This window comes from Lagopus leucura, unplaced genomic scaffold (genome assembly GCF_019238085.1).
Source record: "Lagopus leucura isolate 7727_CA_CO unplaced genomic scaffold, USGS_WTPT01 Super-Scaffold_100017, whole genome shotgun sequence".
Classification (NCBI taxonomy): Eukaryota; Metazoa; Chordata; class Aves; order Galliformes; family Phasianidae; genus Lagopus; species Lagopus leucura.
In genome coordinates, this window is record NW_024962271.1 from 14,854,470 (window position 1) to 14,866,915 (window position 12,446).

The window sequence follows — 12,446 nt, forward strand, 5'->3', positions numbered from 1 at the left end:
ATGCTGCAAATCGGGCTGCGGCAACGCGCGCAGGTGGGTCCTGCGGGACAGGAACGGGTTGGGGCAGGGCCGTGCGGCTGAACCGACGCACAGCGATCCCTGCGGCACCGAGCCGGCTCCCGAAGGAGACTCGCCGGCTTACTTTGCGTCCTGCGCGGGGACGGACATGGAGAAGCACCGGGCTTCGGCAGCGGTTGGGAGGAGGCTGCGGGAGGGCCGTTACCGGGGGAACGCATCAACAGCGCGGCCTTAAGTGCGGCCGTCCCACAGCGAGAGGGAGAGCAGAGCGGGGCCGCGCCGAGCCCGGCCGCCCATCATCTGCCCACACCTCTCCCCGGGCGGGGCTCGGCCCGGCCCTCCTCTCCCCCGGCGGAAGCGGCGGTTGCCCGGAGCGCGGCGGCTCCGCGGGTGCGTGCGGTGGGGCCGGAACCCGGCAGGCCGTCCCCGTTCTTCCCCATCCCAGCCCGTCCTGTCGCACCCCATCCCCCCGCCGTGCTTCTGACCCGATGTTTCCGCCCGCGACGGGAGGGAGCGAGCGAGCGAACGGCCCGATTGCCACGAGCCCTTTGCTCGGCCCCGGGTGACTCGCTCTGCTTATCGCAGCTTATCCAGAGATGTATTTTTTTTTTCCTATGCTTTTTACAGAATCGGGCTCGTAGCAGCACAAAGCCGAACAACAAAGCTCCAGCTCCGCATGAGGCTGCAGCTCCCCGGCCGGGCGCGCAGCTCCGGTGGGCGGCACCGAGCTCTGCTGGAAGAGGTACGGACGGGAGGTGTGTCCTGCAGCTCCGAGCATCTCTGCTTCCCTGCCCCCCTCTGCAGCCCGGCCCTGCGCTGAGCAGGAGCTGCACACGTACATCTGTTTGCTTGAGCTGCGAGGCCGTGGCCTCTTGCTGCTGGCAACAGATGCTTTTGATGCTTAGGTTTCTAACGCAGTGCTGGAGATGCTTTCCTAGGTGCATATTAAGTGCCAGCTGGAAGGGCTGGCCCTGCTCCTCCTGTAGGCACATTCTCCTGTTGCTCCCCTTGTGCTTGCCCAGTGCCTTTCTGGTCTCTGCAGGAGTTCTGTCTGGGTGGGATGCAGTCTGCTCATCCCTGGAGCCCCCAGGTTCTCAAAGAGCCCCATCCTCCAGCCCTGCTGTCCCACTGTGCAGGAGCAGAGCAGCTGCCTGGAAAACCTGCTCGTGGGAGCTGAGGGTTTGGCTGCTTCATCCTGAGGCCAGATGACGATGATGATGATGATGATGCAGGTGCTGGGACTGCATCCTGCATGTTTTGCTGTGAGCACCCAGATAGGCCGAGTGCTGTTGTAACAAGGCTGTGTAATCTTGCGAGATCCAAACCCAGAGGCAATGTGACTTGCAAATCAGGGTGTGGGTGTCATCTGCAAATTCCCTGCAGCAGGGCAGGGTGCTGCTGGGACGTGAGATGGGCCCTGTGTTCAGGTACAGAAGGAGTCTTCCATCCCCCAGCTCCCATCAGCTTGCCTTTCCTCCTTCAGTCCCCCACGCTAATTGCCTGCTCTGTTACAGGTCCTCCTTTCACTCTGTCATTTTGCACCCAAATTACTGGCTTTGGAGGAGAGTTCAGATCGAGATCAGATGTGAGTTTCAAGGCCAGTAACTATCCTGGAGTAATCTCTTGGTGATGCTTTTTTATTTTTTTTTAGGATAAGAGGGCCCATGCTGGCTTAGCTCTATCCATTTTAAAGGAGATTAAATAATAAGAGAGCAGTGCTCTTTTACTGCAGCCTGAGAATCTGAGTCTGAAGCTTTTCAGAAATAGCTTTTGCAGGGTGGCTGGGTACAAACAAGCCTCTGGACATGCCTGCCGGTGTGCAGTGCTCAGCACTGCTTACATTGCCTCTGCCGTTGTGTCTGGGAGATGAATAATAGCTTTTTGCTAATGGGTCTCATGTCAACAAGGGTAATTTAACAGAGAAGACAGCAGTGCATTAGTTGCTATGAGTCAGGCTCACTCAGCCTTGTGCTGATTGTTTATTGGTTTATAAATTAAATGGAAGATGCTGTGTCCCGTCAGTGCTGGCATTCTGAGGGTCCTAAAAGGGGCTCTTCCCGTAGGGCTGTCTCTGAAGTGTTGGAATTGCAGACCCAGGAGTCGGATTTTCTGTGCTGAAGGTGCAGGTATCACAAAATGCAGACACTTCAGGATCAATGCTGGTTAGTCCTGCAGTAGGGACGGTGCTGCTGGCTCCTTTGCCTCACCTATGTGAAAGCACAGCATGGTTGGGTTGGAAAGGACCTCACCGCCCCCAAGCCCTGCTGTAGGCTGGCTGCCCCCCAGCTCAGGCTGCCCAGTGCCCATCCATGGCCTGGGGCACCTCCAGGGATGGGCGCCCACAGCTCTTGGGCAGCCATGGGGTCCATTGGGGTTGTTTCCTACTTGCAGGTTGTCCCTGCAGCTGGGTGTGAGCTCTGCAATAGGAAGGTCAGCCATTCACATACACATTAGCTGCAGCTCTGCAGTGGCTCAGCGAGCTGTGTTTAGTTCAGTTCTCACTGGTGGTTGGTTTCCATTGCAGAGACAGAGACAGCAGAATGTGTGAAGGGCCATCCAAGATTTCTGGACCCATTCCTCCAGACCCTACGCTCTTCCCAAACTATTACAGACGCCCTTTCTCAGGTGAGTCCTCAGGGTGCTGATGGTGATCCAGAAGGTTAAAAGAAGGCAAAACGTGAGGTAGATGTGGAGGGGGACCTTCAGCATGATTTGCAGACTGTGCTTGAGGGAAACAGCGAGGTGAGATCGCGCTAAGCTGCTTTTTCTTTCTTTCTCTGTAGCTCGAGGGAGGCTGGAAGGCAATGCTCAGCAGTTGGATTTTACCTCTCGCCCCACGGACTCAGCTCCCAGCTCACCCCGTGCTTTGAGAGGTGCCCACCAGCCCCAGCCAGCGCCTCGCATCCGCCCCAGCGGAAGGGACTTTTTGGAGAAGGGGCAGAAGGGGACGCTCGGCCTCCTGCTGCAGCTCGATGGGCTCTCTCTCGGTGGGGGTCTGCCAGCAAAGAGTAAGCACAGCTGTGCTGAGGTCCAGAAGGGAGGTGAAGCTGAGTGCTGCCTGTCGCCTATTGGCTTTATATCCCAGCATTGCCCCAAGCTGGTGCCTGCATGGCGGTTGCCACAAACGCTGTGCCAAAACGGGAGGGGAACCAGCTGAGGTCTTCCAGAACAGGGTCAGCCCACCCAATGTGGGGGGAAATGCACAGATTGTGTGGTCTGCGGGAGGGGGGAGGACTTGCTGTTTCCACTTTGGAGATGGAGCTGTCAGCTCTGGTGTTGTGATCCAGGAGCCTACGTTTGCTGGCAGTGTTTGAGGGCTGAAAGCTGTGTCTCCCCTTGCTGTGCAGGGAAAGAGTCCAAGGACCATGAGAAGGAAAACGTGAGGCGAATAAAGGAGATTCAGAAGAAATGCAAAGAGAGGGAGCGGGCCCAGGAGCGCAGCCAGCCCAAACCTGTGAAAGCTCTGTGGAAATCCCAGAAATACGAAAACGTGGAGTCAAAGGTGAAGGCCAGACTGCAGGTGGGTACCCAGGGGGCTCTTCGACTCTCCTGGCAGCTCAGAAGAAGAAAATCTCACACCTTCTGCCTGCTGCCTCCTGCCTGACACTTCTGTCGTAGGAATCTGAGGGCAATTCTTGGCATGGTGCAGAGCAGCCCTCAGAAAATCCCTGTCCTGAGGTGCATCCAGCTGGCTTCTCAGCTTTCTATGTCTGGGGTTCATGCCAAAAGGCGGTGGTATTCTGCCCCACAGATCACTGTCCTCACCCTTTCTGCATGGCACTGAGGCAGAGAAGGAGAGATCGGCCTTCAGGCTGCTGCAGGCTTTGTGCCAGCTCTCAGGACCCTGTGACACACAGTGGGTTTTACCAACTGTGTACTGAGCTGAAACACGGATGGTTTCTGTTCCGAGTGGTGTCTGGTTTCCAGCAGCTTCTTTCTTTTCCTTCTTCTGGATATTTTTTTCTTTCCTGGTGTTTTAAGTAATGTCTCTGTTGGGGGCTTTCCAAAATGCAGCTAAGTGGTTACAGTGAGGAATGCACTGAAGAAGCTGGGTGACGTCTTGAGCATCACCATTTAAGCAACACCCTCCTTGCTGCTTCATAGCTGAGCTGAAGCTTCAGATTCCTCCTCATCTCTGCATCACTTCCCTCCATTCTATGGCCCCTGAGCCAACGAGGTGGTGCTACAAAGGTTGGCAGGGTGATTTCTGAGCAGTTCCAGAGGCCTTGTCCCTCCTTTCTGATGCACCAGAAAGCACCACCAACTTGCTTGCTGGTATCTGTGACCTTCCACGCGCAGAAGCAAGCCCACCTGTGCCTTAGGAATGAATACAAGCCTACACTCTTGTTTGACAAATCATCAGGATCAGAGGATGATTGAGATCATCTTTTGTTTTGTGGAAAGGGGGTGTTCTCTCTGCACGGTTTCTGCGTGGTGTGTTTCTGTGCTCTTTGGATTCAGAGGCCCCGGAGCTGACTCACGTTGCTTTAACCATTGCTGAGGCTCTCCTAGAGATGATGTGTTCCCTTCAAAGCATCTCCATCTTCTGTGGAGCTCCTGCTCACGGGTGGAGTTGGTTCTGTTAGTCTTGAAAGTCTGGCATGGAGTTTTTCTCCTTTGTCTTCTATGGTGTAAATTGCAGCTGCTTCCTTGCCAGCAGCAGCCAGCATCACCTTGCTCTGCAGCTGACTGCTGAAGATGCTTCCCACCCCTGGTGGGTGTCTCTGCAGGGTTATCTGATGGCGCTCTGCTTCTGTGCCTGCAGTGTTATTCAGTAAGAAGGGACTCCCTCGTCAGTGCTTCGCACACTTGTGGTCTGTATGGATGTTCCTGCAGATCTTTTTTTCTTCCTCTTAGTGCTTCTTCACCAAATTCAGTTGCCAGCTGTGGGTTTGTTGCCGTCAGCACTCTGGTTTGGTCTTTGCTGCCTGTGGTTTGTGTGCAGAACTTCAGCCACATCACAGCAGAGGAGCACGTTGTTGTCTGCTGTAAACCTGCGGTTGAGCTCGTGGTTGACCCCCAGACGATGTTGGTGAGTTTCTCTTTGCCCCATCACTCCCCCCACTGAGCCGTTTTTCTGTTTTATGTTTCCACCTTTCCCAGGAGAGCTCTCCACCTCCAAACCCAGAGGCTGTGAATTTCCTGCGGGCGTACTCTCGCTGCGGCCCTGGGATCAGGCCAGGCAGACCTCTGTCCCCAAGACCTGCCAGCATGAAGGCAGGAACAGGCACTGAGGCTCTGCAGACGCCGGCTGCTGAAACCAAGGTGAGTGGCACACTGCCTGCATGCTCCCAGGGGTTTCTGTCACCCTGCCCCCCATTGCTCTTGCTTTGCATGCTTTGTGGGCTCAGCTTGACAAGGCAGGCCGTAGGTTTTCGTGGCCGTTGGTGCCTGCTGTCTCAAGCTGTTGCTGTAGGTGCTGTCTGCCTATGGCTCCTGATGGTCTGCCCTTTCTTTGTGCACCTGCTCAGCATCTCACACATGTAGCCGCTCACTCTGTCCCTTAGGAGGACAAGAGCAGCTGCCTGTGTGTGCCACCCCAGCACTCACTGCCTCCCGTTCTCTACTTTCAGTTGCAGGTGGAGGGCAACAGCATTGACTTCATCAAGCACAATGCTCGCAATGCCAAGCGGGCCCCGCTGCGGCGCTCCCAGTCCCTGCAGGCCCTGGCTGAGCTGCTGGGACAGAAGCAGCGGGAGCAGGAGGAGTACAACGCCAAGCAGAAGGGCCACATCCCCCAGTAGTACGTGTGCCACAGGGGCCAGGGCGCCGTGTGCCAGCAGAGCAATTGACTGTGGCCTGGAGAATAACTGCAAAGCTTGCCGGTTTCTTGGCTTAACAAGAATCCCATGGCTGTCGCAACTGGGCTGGTAAAGAGTTTTGTCTCCTCCTCCCTTGCTTGCTGCAGTACAGTGATGCTATGTGCTCGGTGCCTTTGAGCACGCACAAAGTGTGGTGGCCACTCCGTGCACGTGGGCTAAATCCAAGTGCTTCTCAACGCAGCAAGGGCGTATGGAGCAGGGGGGTGGGGGTGCTGCCAGCCTGGGGCTCTGTGGTCTTCAGGCAGTGACATGGAGACCAGCAGGGCTCCATTCCTGGGCAGCCTTCCTGCCAGGTGTGTGACACCAGCTTTTGTCTGCCTTGCAGCCTGCTGGAGAGGAAGGAGCAGTGGCGCAGGCAGATGGAGGAGCAGCTGCGAAGCCGGCCGGATCCTGACACGCCGCCTGGCCACACCATGATGCCTGAGGGCCAGAGGCTGGAGATGCTCGGCAGCCTGAAGCAGAGTAAGAGGAAAAGAAAGGAGCATTCCAGCTCAAAAATAGCCAGTTCAGGAGCACGGGCTTGCTTCCTGATTTCCTGCCTCATGGAGAGATGCTGGGGTGTTCCAGTAATCCCTGCACTAGAGCTGCGTGTGCAGAAAGAGCAATCCTATGGCATGGTGGGACCTGGAGGTTACAGGGCTGGCTTCCTGGAACAGGCTTGGCCCAGGGGACCTGACGTTAGGGTTACTATTGTACTTAAAATGAATATTTTTAGTGGGAAGAGATCTTTGGGGGTCTCTAGTCCAACCCTTGCTCAAAGTAGGAGCACCTTAGAGCTGGAGCTTTGGTCCTCCTCCAGCTGCGGTTTCAATCCAAGGATGGGTATTCTCTCCAGGTCCCTGCTCCCACGCTGCTACCATTTTAACAGCTGAACAGTGAGGTTGTAGTGTGAGGGGAAAAAAAAAAAGGGAATTTATCTTCCACTCACACAGCCTTTTGTCTTTTCCAGGCCAGGAGCAGCTGATAAAGGACCTGGTGATGCTGCCGATGCGTGCAGACACCCTCAGCATTCAGAAGAGGCGAGTAGAGCTCGAGAGGAAGCTCTCCCAGATTGAAGAGGCACTCAAAATTTTCTCCAGGCCCAAAGTCTTCATCAAGCTGGACTCCTGAGCCCATGGGGCTGCAAGCAGTGTGCTGCTCTGCGTGAGCATCCCAGGGAAGGGAAGGAGAGGAAGACAATCGAGGACCCTGCACCCGTAGTGCTGTCAGTACTGTGTCCAACACGCAGTTGGCACCTCTTGCTCTTGCTCCCAGGGCACATCCAGGGAAATGGGAGGGAGAGGAGCTAATTGACTCTGCTGTGCAGTGTGGAGAACAGTTGTCCCCGTGCTGGTTGACTTCTCACAGAGATCAGCTGTCTGCTTGGAATTGATGGCACAGATCTTGTGGTTTCTTATTTTTCCATTTCTAGAAACTGGCAGGAGGTCCCCCGTGCTGCTGCTCTGCTGTTGGTTGTCCTTCTCTTTCTCCCAGGGCACTGCAGGCTTCGCTGCACACAGGGCCTTTGCTCTGGGCTCTGTGCTGACCCATCCCAAGCACGCAGCCGGTGCCTTTGTCCCCTCTGTCCTGCTGCATGCGCTCGGTAGCTCAAGGACAGCAAAAAGGCACAGAGCTCCAGTGCTTCCTGCTAAGAGAAGGGCTGGGGTGGAAGCAGGGGAAGCTGGTGAGGTGTCTGGAGCTGTTGTTGTCTGTGGGGTGGGATGCACTTCAATAAAGTTGTAGTTTTCCTCCGTTGGTGTGTCTTGGTGGACTCAGCAGGGCCTCAGGAGTGGTGGTGGGCAGCAGAAAGCAGCAGTGCTGATGTGATGCTGCCAGGAGGAGAGGTGAGAGACCCTCACAGGGGGTGGCCTGAAGTGGCCAGAGGACAGGGCAGGTGCCATTGTGCAGGTGAGCTCTGCCTGCATACCATCGAATACCCCATAGGAGTTTCAGCAGCTCTGAAAAGCTCTTTCCTTTGTGGAGCAAAGGAAGATTCAGCCCAAAGGACATCACTGGAGGGTTCTGGTCCATCTGCTGCCCAGAGCAGGGCCAGATCCACAGCTCAGGGCCTTGTCCAGCTTGCTTGGGAAAATCTCCACCATGGGACAAATGCTGCACTGCTGCGGGCTTTCCCTCATCCCAAGACAGGATCTGGGGCTTATCAGGGTGGTGAGACATTGCAGCCTCATCCTGTGCCCCAGGCTGCTGGGGGATAGCACTGCTGCCAAGCCCCAAGGAAGCTCCCATTGCTAGGGGCTGGAGGAGGCGAGGTACCAACCAGAAAATGGCCCCACACCTCCTTGGGGCTGTCCTCAGGGCATTGCCACTGCGCTGCGAGCAGCCCCAGCCCTGCTGCAGTTGCACTCCCTGCCATAAGCAAGCCTGGACTAACCAGCTCTGCTGTCTGCATCTCTCTCCTGCCTGCCTGTCTGGGGCCCGGCTCAGTGGCTACAAGGAGCTGCACCCGGCTCAGCCCTTGCAGTCCTGGAGAGCTGTGGGTCCTCCTTCTCCTGTAAGACAGATGTCACCACACAGCAGCACCTACGCCAGGACCCCACGTTTGCCCTGGGCACAGGGGCTCGCTGTGCCCAAAGCAGCCTGAGTACGTATTGTTGGATAACTCTGCAATTAGCCTTGCTGGGCCCACTTGAAAAGCAACAAAGCCACGTGTGTGCAGAACTGTTAGGGACACAGCTGCCCCATCGCACAGCACCAAACCCATTTGCTGTCCTGAATGGAGACCGCTGGCCCCTGCAGCGACGCGAACGATGGACAAATGGGGTGTTTTCTAGAAAAGGTTTTACTGTCCATTGCAATATATTACTTGATGATGCACACTTTGATAAAATAATTAAAAAACCCACGTGGGTGGAAGAAGGGAGGTGAGGGGCTCAGATGGGCAGTGCCCGGCAGGAGCAGACCCCAGGGCAAGGACAGGGCAGGGGCAGCCCCATGGCTCTGGTGCCCACAAGCAGTCCGGCTATAGGGTGAGCAGGGTGCCGTCCTCCCGCACGCTGCCCCGGCCGGGGCTGCCATCGTGGCTGCCCAGGGACTGCAGGGAGCCCTGCGAGCTGTGTGGGGACAGGCTGGGCGGGAGGGGTCCGTCAGCAGGGCCCCCATTGGGGCAGCCCACGGGGCCGTAATGAGGCGGGCCGTCGCTCTCGATGACCAGGTCGCCCTCCTCGTCGCTCTCGGCTGTGCTGTAGTTGCTGAGGTACTGCGAGGCCGGGCTGGGGGTCTGCTGGCTCGGGGTGCTGTCTGTGGACACCCCCGAGCTGCCCGAGGCTTTGCTGCTCCGGATGACATTGTTGCGCTGGTTGGCCGGCTTGACGGTGATGATGAGGTTGTGGCTGTTGGCCACCATCATGTCCGTCACCTGGTCCAGAGACTTGCCGGCCACGTCGATGCCGTTGACCTCCAGGATCTCGTCGCTCACCGCCAGCAGCCCCGTGCTCTCCGCCAGGCCGCCCTTCACCAGGCGGGAGATGAAGATGCCGGGCACTTTCTCGACGCCCTGCGGGGCCACGCGCACGCTGACGCCGTCGCGGATGTAGAAGCCCAGCGGCTTGTCGGAGCCGTGCTTGTGGAGCCGCACGCGGCGGTGCGTCTCGGGCAGGATGTCCACGTCGATGATGGAGGAGATCTGGCGGAAGTCCTGGGGCATGCCGATGAGGAGGTGAGGTTTGGCCCGGCAGTGCGCTGGGCGCAGCAGTCCCTTCTTCTTCCTCTGCAATGAGTTGGAGGCGAAGATGGCGGTGTCTGATTCTGCTGTGGGGAGCAAAGGGGGATGCGGTCAGATGGCGGTCAGACGGCGCTCAGCACCGCACAGCGGCTGCGATCTCACCAGCCTTCCCCACCAAACATCGGCCCGGCTCTTCCTGTCTCCTCTGGGCCCATCTCCTGGGATTACCCAGTGTACACACGGCTGGGATTAGTGGGATCCAGGCGGTGATTCAGCCTTAATCACACTTTAAGCCAAGCTCTGCGGCTTAACGCTTGAGCTGCCGGCTCTGCCAGCCTGGGGGCCACTGCTGTGCCTTGGTTTGGGGCACACACACACCAGCTCCCCACCTTATCCCTGTTGGAGCAGAAGAACCAGAGCCCTGCCACAAGCTCACAAGCAGGACGCCCATCTCGCAGTGTCCCATCCAGTGTCCCCACAGCCCCGGACCTCCCAACCTGTGCATCCTGTCAGCACTTCTTATTCCATCTCCAGGCACTGCAGACCCCCCAGCAGGGTCTGGCTCCATTCCCCCCAGCCAACCGCTCTGGGGCTGTTCAGTGGGTGCCATCTCCCCCACGTCCTTCCCTTGAACGCATCCCCTAGGGGCCAGGGAGCATCCCCAGGGCTCTCTCTGGTTTCTCTCCACCCCTCTCCATGGGGGAGCTCAGATCTGGATGCTTTTTGCCACTGCATCCTTCCAATGCTGCACAGGGCTTATTAGCATCCTCAGTGCCCAGCCTGCAGAACCAGCGGGTGTTCAGCCACCAATACAGAAATCACCCAGTCCCAGCGTGACCTCAGGAGGACGCTGAGAAAGCCTGGCCCCAGTGCCACAGCAAGGGGAATGCAGCATTCTATGCAGTGCAGCACCCATGGGAGGGGGCTGCCATGTGCAAGAGCTCCCCACCAGCACCAGATCCTGGTCTGGACACGGGGGAGTCCTTGGCACCACGGGCACATGGGGTTTCTCCCAGGACGAGCTGGCCTGCCAGGGCTCCTGGGTTATAAATATCTCCCTGCACTCACCGCCTGCCTTATTTTTAGCTTGGGGAAGGGCGGTGGAGGCTTTCCCACAGCTATTTCAGCACATGGCTGCTCTCTGGGGGGCGAGAGGCAGCCAAGTTGTGCCGCTTGGTGCCTGGGGGATGCACCGGGCATCCTCCCGCCCTTCCAGTGAGCCTGAGCCCACCCCTGGGGCTGAGTGCCTGTCCCCAGCTGGGCACCAATGGGACTCCACTGCCTCTGCATGTGAGTGGTGGCATGGGGAGCAATGTGTTGTGGCTTTTGCTTCTCAACCCCATGGCATAGGACTCCAAAACCCACACATCCGGACACACTGCGTGCATGCTCCCCCTGCACCTAGTGTGTGAAGGAAGCTCTGCAGCTGCCTGTGTTCCTCACCAACCTGGGGACTGGTTTGACTACAGCCCAGCCCTGGAATGACCTGGATCCATTCTAAATCAGCCGTGACTCACCCAGGGCTCACTCCTGGCCTCTCCATGTGCCCCTTGCAGACCCTCTGCCAAGTTCTTGCCCTATGTTGCAGCCCTGGCGCAGGAGGGGATGGTTTGGAGCTGCTTGAGTGGCCCTGGAGGAAACCCCTGAAGGAGCACAGGTACCTGACTCAGCAGCACAACATCACCCCTCATCTGGGGACTTTGGGCCGACAACATGAGCTGGAACCACCGCAGTGCTCAGGGTCCATCCCATGCAGCTGCACTTGGGATGCCTCTATCACAACTATTTCACAGTCCAGCACAAGGAAGCTGCTCTGCATGGAGCTCACACCAGCCCGGCTGCAAAGACGACTTCCAAGAGGTGAAATGCATGGCTGGGTGGCCGTGGTGTCACCTCCTCCCAAACCATCCCCCAGCACAACGAGAGGAACAAGGCCAGCATGAGGACTGCCGCTCGCCCCGTGCATCCCAAGGAATGGATCCCAGCCCTTCTCCAGCCACCACTGACCTTTTTTCTGGATGATGACCCTGAGAAGGGGGTTGGCGGAGGACAGGGCCTTGTGGTAGTTGTCATCGTTGTTGATGGGCAGCAGGTCGCCGTGGACGTCAGTGTAGCCCAGCAGCACATCCACGCGGGGGATCTGATGCACGCTCTGCAGTAGGCTGTAAAAGTCCTGGAAGGTGCCAGCGCTGGAGCGCTTCATAGCAAAGCGACGGAACTCAGCATCAAACTGCAGAGGGGGAGGAGGAGGGAGAGGAGGTAAAGGTGGTTAGAGCTGGAGGAGGGTTAGCAGGACCCCAGCTGTTATTCATGGGGCACACAGGCAGAGATGGGGAAGGGGCACATGGGGACACAGGGTGCATCCTTGGGGGCTGGCGGAGGCACATCTGGAGGAGGCACATCTGGGTGAGCGCAGGGCTGGGGGCCGGCAGAGCACAGCTGGGTGAGGGTGTGCTGGGGGGGCTGAGCGAGGGCACATCTGGATGCACCCACACATCTGGATGCGTGTGCACATCTGGATGCCCCCTCACACCGCAGAGAAGGGAGGTGTCGGGATGCACATCTGGCCCGAGGCGTTCCCGGTGTGACCGCGTCCCGGCGGCACACATCTAACCCAGCTGTGCACATCCAACCGAGGGCTGCCCCCAGCCCGCCGGCACCGCCGGGGCCACACCGCCCCCGCCGCTGCCGCGCACCTGCCGAGCGCTCCCGGCGCTGCGCCCTCCACCGCATCGAGCGGGCGGGCTGACGGCCCGGCGGCCCCGTCCTCCCGGTATCGGCACCGCGCGGCGCTGGGAGCCGTGCCGCTGCAGCACCGGGAGCGGAGCAGGGCCCCGCACGGCCGGTCTGCCTCTGCGCGCTGCCGCCCCCACGTGTGCTGCCGGGACGGGCGGGCACCATCAGCACCGGCATCAGCACCGGCATCAGCACCGGCATCAGCACCG

General features: G+C 58.3%; 2 protein-coding genes across 6 annotated transcripts in view; one reads left to right on the forward strand and one right to left on the reverse strand.

Moving 5' to 3' along the window:
- Positions 1-362: 362 nt before the first annotated feature.
- ENKD1 (enkurin domain containing 1) lies at positions 363-7,571 on the forward strand. 3 transcript variants are annotated; one of them, XM_042877272.1, is made up of 10 exons: positions 363-408; positions 646-760; positions 1,533-1,603; positions 2,543-2,643; positions 2,802-3,026; positions 3,366-3,538; positions 5,122-5,283; positions 5,592-5,761; positions 6,166-6,302; positions 6,790-7,571. In XM_042877272.1, exons 2-10 carry the CDS (start codon positions 695-697, stop codon positions 6,948-6,950), a joined length of 1,266 nt encoding a protein of 421 aa, XP_042733206.1. In that variant the 5' UTR covers positions 363-408; positions 646-694; the 3' UTR covers positions 6,951-7,571. The 3 variants fall into 3 exon arrangements, with proteins under 3 accessions (XP_042733206.1, XP_042733207.1, XP_042733205.1); XM_042877273.1 differs by lacking the exons at positions 363-408; positions 1,533-1,603 and having other exon boundaries at positions 674-760; XM_042877271.1 differs by lacking the exons at positions 363-408; positions 646-760; positions 1,533-1,603 and adding an exon at positions 2,226-2,448.
- A 1,066-nt stretch (positions 7,572-8,637) lies between these two features.
- The window catches only part of PARD6A (par-6 family cell polarity regulator alpha), a 5,006-nt gene continuing 1,197 nt past the window's right edge, over positions 8,638-12,446 (reverse strand). For 2 of the 3 annotated variants that reach the window (XM_042877103.1, XM_042877100.1), the window contains exons 2-3: positions 11,509-11,731; positions 8,638-9,587 (exon numbers count right to left, since the gene is read on the reverse strand). In XM_042877103.1, coding sequence (XP_042733037.1) covers positions 8,800-9,587; positions 11,509-11,704 — 984 coding nt within the window. In that variant the 5' untranslated portion in view covers positions 11,705-11,731 and the 3' untranslated portion in view covers positions 8,638-8,799. The remainder of the gene's footprint in view (positions 9,588-11,508; positions 11,732-12,446) is intronic. The other variant, XM_042877102.1, reaches the window with a different exon arrangement.

Excerpts from the sequence above, each read along its gene's own strand:
- ENKD1 (XM_042877271.1), top strand. The coding sequence starts at position 2,243 with ATGGTTGGGTTGGAAAGGACCTCACCGCCCCCAAGCCCTGCTGTAGGC. Across the intron at positions 3,539-5,121 it reads AGGTGAAGGCCAGACTGCAG|GAGAGCTCTCCACCTCCAAA; the intron begins GTGGGTACCCAG and ends CACCTTTCCCAG. Across the intron at positions 5,284-5,591 it reads CGCCGGCTGCTGAAACCAAG|TTGCAGGTGGAGGGCAACAG; the intron begins GTGAGTGGCACA and ends CTCTACTTTCAG.